General features: G+C 37.3%; 2 protein-coding genes across 2 annotated transcripts in view; one reads left to right on the forward strand and one right to left on the reverse strand.

The window, feature by feature from the left end:
- The window catches only part of LOC109227137 (histone-lysine N-methyltransferase ASHR1), a 12,439-nt gene extending 9,523 nt beyond the window's left edge, over positions 1 to 2,916 (forward strand). The window contains exons 13-14 of the mRNA XM_019392170.1: positions 954 to 1,017; positions 2,375 to 2,916. Coding sequence (XP_019247715.1) covers positions 954 to 1,017; positions 2,375 to 2,546 — 236 coding nt within the window. The 3' untranslated portion in view covers positions 2,547 to 2,916. The remainder of the gene's footprint in view (positions 1 to 953; positions 1,018 to 2,374) is intronic.
- LOC109227138 (60S ribosomal protein L15-like) lies at positions 4,885 to 7,031 on the reverse strand. Its single transcript, XM_019392171.1, has 4 exons — positions 6,922 to 7,031; positions 6,368 to 6,534; positions 5,414 to 5,611; positions 4,885 to 5,309 (listed from the first exon to the last, which is right to left on the reverse strand). Exons 1-4 carry the CDS (start codon positions 6,923 to 6,925, stop codon positions 5,064 to 5,066), a joined length of 615 nt encoding a protein of 204 aa, XP_019247716.1. The 5' UTR covers positions 6,926 to 7,031; the 3' UTR covers positions 4,885 to 5,063.

The following is a 7,497-nucleotide window of genomic DNA, read 5'->3' on the forward strand; positions in this document are numbered from 1 at the left end:
GGGGTGGGGGAGGTTAAATGGCTATTTTCTAAATAGCCAACGGCTATTTTTGACAGCCCAACGGCTGTTTTTTAAATTTGAGGAACGGCTAGTTTTTTTTAAAAAAAAATTACCGTTGGGTCCGGGCCAAACGGTCCCGGTCCTACCGGTCCCAAAGCAAAGAACCGGCCTACGAGACCGGCCCAGGCCCAAATATACCGGTCCCAACCCGTTTGGCCCGTTTGAACCACTGTCCCGGGCAGGTCACCGGCCCACTTGCCACCCTTAATCTACCCACTTCCTGTTTTAGGTTGTCTCGAAGTTGGGTCTATATTTCTAAAACACTATATTCTCAATACTTATTCAATTTTCTACTATAAGAAAGTACTATGAGATCCAGTTTTATATTTAATTCAATAAGTGAATTCTCTGCTCTTGGACCCAACAAAAAATTTACTTTATCATAATAATCACGCTCAAACGAAAGAAGGAATCTAAATTCTAATGGAGAGAGAGAGAGAGAGCAGGTTTTTCTACATTCTTAAGCTATATCCCTTGTTGGTGCCAGTTGTAGGTCTGCGTAACAAATGCTAATCATCATGACTTTATTTTGCTCATGCGCCCCGGACCCTGTTGTTTTGCTCTTCTGCCTGAGATGTTAAATCTAATTCTGTTGCGTTTCTGTTCTTTTTGGTATTAGACATGCTTGTTTTACCTGGAGATAATTAACATTCCTTCTGAAGGAACATGTGATTTGGGAGATGTATAGATTTAAGTTGCTTCGCTTTGTATAACCAAGAAACTTTCTTATACTTCCTACGTATCACCAGCATGTATAAATAAGTAACGACTTTTTCTGAACTTAGTCATGCACTAAAGTTCCGTTTTCCAATAGTTTTGCTCTGCTTTCTGAACATATATACTTATAAGATCTACATGTTTTCTCCATATGGTAATATTTCCTCTTTTGATAGGAGTTTATCCAGAGTGTCATCCTTTGCTCGGACTGCAGTATTACACTTGTGGAAAACTTGAATGGTTAGAGAGCTTTTGGTTTTTCAATATATTGTGTTGCATATTTCTGGCTTTTGCAGTTGTCCTCTTTCTATTTCATGTTTCATTATCTTGATTATCAGACTTTTGTTTAGATCTACTATATCCTGTTGCAATATTGCACAAGTATCCTGCATGTGCCAACTTCTGGTGAAGTTATAGCAATGCCCCTAGAGGCATGGGGAAGTTCGTGTACCGTTTGAAACAGGTGTTCGAGGTGGCCTGTAGTTGCTTTAACTGAAGCCTAGCCATTTACATCATTAACACTTATTTAAGAAAAAATAAGGACATGACAGTTAAATAATAAATAGCACATATAATTTAAGTAAATAAAAGATTATAAGGAATCATAAGACTTGGAAAATACATTTAATAGTCACCCGAATTAAGTAGTAGTATAAATGTATATTAGAACTTTATGGACTAATTTATGCAAGTGTATGCACTTATTGAAGTGCCTCAAAAATGAAAGTACTGCCTAAGAAATTAGTTTGTCTTAAGTTCTACAGTCTCTAGGACAAGTGCCAAGCAGACTATTGTACCAGACAATTCCAGGACACTTACATGGTAGCCTACATTTAAACGTCTATGCATAATATGCTACTAGTCCAGTACAATGCATGCATATGAAAGAGTGCCGAAACTGCGAAAAAAGGATAGGTGTATTTGGTAGAAGCCCAAATTGATCCTCAATTCTTCTGTATATTTTCTTAACTCTCTCACCAACACCCATTACATGATAACTCATACCAATATTTCAGGACTCCATTGTATAAGGGTCTAAAAACTGCTTAGAGATTTTTAAACAGTTGTCTTTGTTTTTTCTTTTTTGATGTGTGTTAAACACTTGTCTTTGTATACAGAGAAATTTTAGTCTACTTAATTTAAGCAGTTGAGACGATAAAACTATGGGCGCTCTCATGTTAGCTGATTAGATATATTCTGCAGCGATTTCGTGGTCTGGAGATCTGCTCCTCCTGGCTTGTTCTGTTTTATTTTGTTGATCTTGGTCCTAGTATAGAAACATCCAGAGAAACAGAGCGAGTTCGATCGGTTTTGAAAGTCTTTGAGGATTTTTGATACATTCATCAACTTTATCAGTGATCCAAGATTTGCTTTAACTTCTGAAATTATGTGACTTCAAAAACTATTAATGAAGTTAGCGACAGTTTTTCCATTAAGTAGGATTTCTTGTTCAAGTTACACAACTTGTTGCGAATTTTGAGCTTCTTGGAAACATGGTAAAAGCTGGAACCTACAGTTTATAACATTCTTAAAGAAATGTCGAGAAAGTGGTGGTTTCGTTAATGATCTCCCCGTGGTGCTGATTTGTTCATTACAGGTGGCTTGGTGAGACTGAGGAAGCGTACAGGTCACTAGCCAAGGCAGCAGAGATACTGCGAATTACTCATGGAACAAACACTAATTTCATGAAGGAGCTTTTTGTGAAGTTAGAAGAAGCTCGTGCGGAGTTCTCTTACAGGATTTCATCCAAGGAAGAAGAGGATGATTGAACTGCATCCACAGATGCACATAATTTTTGTAGACGATATATACAAAATTCCGTTATACCAGTTTGACAAAGGGTGGCCCCTCTTTCCTAATTATTACAGTGAAATGTTTCTTGTGAGATACTAATCTCCCTTTCCTGCTGTCTGCTTTTGATGGAAGTTGAATTACTACTGTGAGAGAAAATATGCTATCTTGGCAGGTTCTTCTATCTTATATAAGACACTTGGGTATTGATTTTTGGAAAGGGGTGCAAAGGCATGTTTCATAGGAAGGTGTAAATAGCTAAAACTATGTATTGTTGATTACATTCCGAGTTCTATTTGGGGCCTGCATAACAGTGCAGGAATTCTCTAATATTTTATCTTTCGAGTATTTCTGTATTGAAGAACTAGAGTATGCTTTTGAACTTCAAGCTTTGCAACTAAGTTAATCAGAAGGAAAAATTGTTCTATGACCAAGTCAAAAGCAGGGTAATAAGTTATAACCTCTCCAAAAACTTAAAAGTACAAAAAAAGTGGTCAATGCTCACGGCTAGGGGTGGCAAAATAGTTAAAAGAAAACAGTTAACCACCTATATTATCCACTAAAAAATGGGTTGGATAATGAACTTTTAAAAACGGGTCAAATGTGGATAAGAACCATATTATCCATTTAAAAAAATGGATAACCAATGGTTATCCAAATGGATAACCAATGAGTCTCACTTTTACATTTGTAAAGCCTTAAATTGAGGGTTCCTCAAGTTAGGGAGACTAAGTATTCTCTTAAAAATGATCACATGCAAGAAGTAATGGATAATATGGTTATACATATCATCCTCCGATTAACCTGTTTTTTATCCGTATTAGGTCGGATCGGATAATTTATCCGTTTTTTCATTACCCGTTTTCGATCCGAACCATATCCGAACCGACCCGCCCGTTTGCCACTCCTACTCACGGGTGAAAATTGCAATAGGGCGCCCCTTTTTAACCTGTAGTCGCTTTGTTTTCCTGTTTGCACCCGTACCCATTTTTTTTTTGTTAAAAGCCTTTTAAAAAGACTATTTTGCCCTTCTTTATTAAAAGACTACTTTCTCTCCAAGTATACGCTAGTCCTCTATGTTAAAACTGAAATTTTCTCAAAGGAAGCTAACAGTACACCTATGTTATTTCAAGGAAAAATGCAAAGTCGTTAAGCACGTTTTAGGACTTTTCAGAACCAAAAATGGAAGGAAAAGTTGATTTCATCACCAATAAATTCACTTTCAAAATTTTCTTTCTTTTGGCACTACAGAAGGATGATCTTAAAAAGCCTTTGCCATTACCTCTTTATAGTGAACATGCATGGAAGAATTCACTGGAAAGAGAATCTTCATCTTTTTCATGATTGATTATACCTATGATTGCACGTTCCCACGGTGTCGAAATATACTGCGAGCCGTTTTGTAGCTGGTGAACTTCAGCTTTAGGAGCTGAAGTTTTTGTTTTTGTAACTGGTGACCTTCAGCTCTAGAGCTGAAGCTTTTGTTTGTAACTGGCGAACTTCAGCTCTAGAGCTGAAGTTTTTGTTTGTAACTGGCGAATTCAGCTCTAGAGCTGAAGTTTTTGTTTTGTAACTGGTGAACTTCAGCTTTAGGAGCTGAAGTTTTTGTTTTTGTAACTGGTGAACTTCAGCTCTAGAGGTGAAGTTTTTGTTTTGTAATTGACGAACTACAGCTCTAGAGCTGAAGTTTTTGTTTTTCTAACTGGTGAATTTCAGCTCTAGAGCTAAAGTTTTTATTTTATAACTGGCGAAGTTTTTGTTTTGTAACTGTCGAACTTCAGCTCTAGAGCTGAAGTTTTTGTTTGTAACTGGCGAACTTCAGCCTTCTTAGAGTTGAAGTTTAACTGACTTTCCATATGATTCGAACGTTGAAAGTATTAGATGGAAATACAGGTGCTCACTAACTTATGTAACCCTCTTGGTCAGATTCCTCCAATTTGGTATACTTCTTAAGTACCAAATTTTCACAATCAGCGACTTCAGAAAGGAGTGGCCTATCGGATTGAGGGCGGATATAACTTTGAGGGATAGTAGAGTGGCGGATTCCGCTGGACAAAACTTTTGTTTCCATGGAATATATCTGGCTATCCACAACATATGAAAAAAGGGATTTTTTGTTTTGGAAGGGGTATAATGGTCATATTATTACGGATTTTTTGTTAGTTGGCTACGAAATCAATAATTTTTAAAAATAGGGTACAAGCTAAAAGGTGGCATAAATATAGGGTATGGCTGCAAATCCCCCTACTCACGGCTGAGCCTGGATAACACAGGTCTAATTAAGACAGACGTTTAAAAGAAATGAACGACAAGTAATAGCATCTGAAATGACCTGAAAAATATACTGGTATAACATAATAATCTATCGTCATATTATCCAATGCTCAAATTGAGATGTTCTAAAAGTTTCTGCAGCACTTGATTTCCAAAGAGGGATGAAAGGTCTACAACTGTGAAAACATAACAAGAAACTCTGTCGAGAAAATCTAAACAGATCAACGGTAGCGGCGTAGAGACAGAGTCTGGTTCCTCTTCCAAGTTGCCCTTCTTGAGGGACGTTGCTTGTGGTGCAAGTGTCCTTTTCCTTGGAGACCCCTGTTTTTCTTGCCAGCTGAAGTCAGTCCACGAAGCTCCCTGTGCTTGTGAACCGGGTTGCATATCCAGTTGATTCTTGGGTCATTCCTCACAGCAGCATGGGCAGCATCAATCAGGATCACTTCATAGTACTTATAAGTAGAATCCTGCAATCAACAACATAATAAGTTGCTTTCTATGACATGAGCCCAAAGAATCTGCACTAGAAGAAAAATCGAATTTTGCTAAAGGAGAGTCAACAGACAAATACCTCGTTGATCCAGTAAGAATTGAGAACCTTAAGACCACCCAATTTCCTACCAGCACGCTCCTCAGCAACAGATCGCTTACTGCGCTGGAACTTCAACTGGGTGACTCCCTGGTTGGTAGGCTTACCATACACAATACCTTTGGGTACAGGCCTCTTCCTTCCACCACGCTTCACACGCACACGGTAAACCACGTAGCCCTGCAAATTTTATTGAACACAGTCACACGGATATAAATCCAAAAGTAGACAACAAAGGCACCCTTTCTACTATGGAAATGGACAATTGACAATACTGCTACTTAGTTCTAACTTTGAGAAGTCATACCACAGTTGATGTACTACAAGAAGAAAATTGCAACTTGCTTGAATCCCATGCATCAATTTCAGATGACAATGAATGGAAAGAGGGACATTATACTCTCATAGAAGCAACATGTTGACAGAAATTACAGATGCTGAGCTGCACAATTATTTACAGGGGCAATAAGAAGAGACACGACAATTATGGCTAAAAAAGTAGCCTATTTATTTAATCAGATATTGAATCAAATGTTTTTAATTGTAATAGAATCAGATATGCCGTCAAAGGCAACAGAATTAAATCAAAGGTACAATCTCAATTGAACACTCAAACTCAGGTTTTACCGGACCAAGTTCGTTTTCACCTTAGTGCATCCATTCAACAATTGTGGATTCAGAGAACTTAGTACACCCTACACCCTATGTATGAGTATAGATAAACATTTGCAATATGCATGGCCGAAACACCTCTCAGCAAGTGACATTGTCAAAAATATACTAAAACACAAAAAGATAACATTGTCAAATATCAAATAACAATTATGCCTCAATTACAAGCAAGTTGGGAATGACTACATGAATCCTCGCTGACCATGTTGCTCCATTTAAGCTCAACTCAACATCGTCAAATATCAGAACGAAAAGAAAAAGTACCTGCTTGGCTTTGTAGCCGAGGCGACGTGCCTTGTCAGGACGAGTAGGTCTAGTGACACGCACTATGGATGGGAGCTGGCGGTACTCCCAGCACCTCACCCTCTGCAAGAACCTCATCACATCTGACTGTTTCTTCCTCCATAGCTCTGACACGTAAGTATAGGCACCTACATATCCACCACATAACAAACCACAATCATTTTCCAAAAACACCAATATAAGCATATCATGTATTTGCATGATCAAACCAGCATTACCAAAATTCCAACAATTACATTTCAACCGCTAAAAATTCCATCTACTGCACCATTTTCTTAACGAAATCATAAAACATTTTCTCCCAGAAAATTCTTACCAAGCGAGATTGAACTTTTTCAAACTGTAAAAAAAACATATGATATTTAACATACTACTATTATAACATTCAAGCAAAATGACGAATATATTTGAAAGGAAAGGTCAACATGGATAAAGCGATCCTCATTTTGACATGAATCAATATCAAACAAGAAGGGTAATGCAGAGATAACTGAATTAAAATTAGATTAACATACCCATTGTAGTGCGGCGAAACACTCTCCTCTTACTCAGCTATTACCGGTGAAGTTCCGCATAGGGTTTTGTGGGAGGCGGGGCGTTTTAATGACCTCTTGGGCTAAGACCAATCGATCCATTGTCCAAATTCCAAAATAGAGTAAATTGTACGTATGGTTTGCACGAGGTGGCCGATTTAGGATCCCTATTTAAGGAATAGCCGAATTTACAAAGTTTTTAGAGCTTAGCCGCCTCAGAATTAATTTCAAATACGTGTCTTAAGTTAGTGCGCGCTTGGACATAAGGATTGTAAATTAAAATAAAAAATAAAAAATAAAAATTCAAGTGAAAATAGTATTTAAAACTTAGAGTTGTGTTTTGGACATGAATATAATTTTAGGTTATTTTTGAAGTTTTGTGAGTGATTTGAGTAAAATTTTGAAAAACAGCTTTTCGGAGTTCAAATTTTCGAAAAATTCCAAAATGCATCTTCAAGTGAAAATCGAAAATTTTATTACCAAACGCTGATTTAAAAAAAAAGTAAAAATTTATCGAAAAAAAGTAAAAAATTTCTTATGTCCAAACGGGCTCTTAAT

Source organism: Nicotiana attenuata, chromosome 6 (genome assembly GCF_001879085.1).
Source record: "Nicotiana attenuata strain UT chromosome 6, NIATTr2, whole genome shotgun sequence".
NCBI classification, from domain to species: Eukaryota; Viridiplantae; Streptophyta; class Magnoliopsida; order Solanales; family Solanaceae; genus Nicotiana; species Nicotiana attenuata.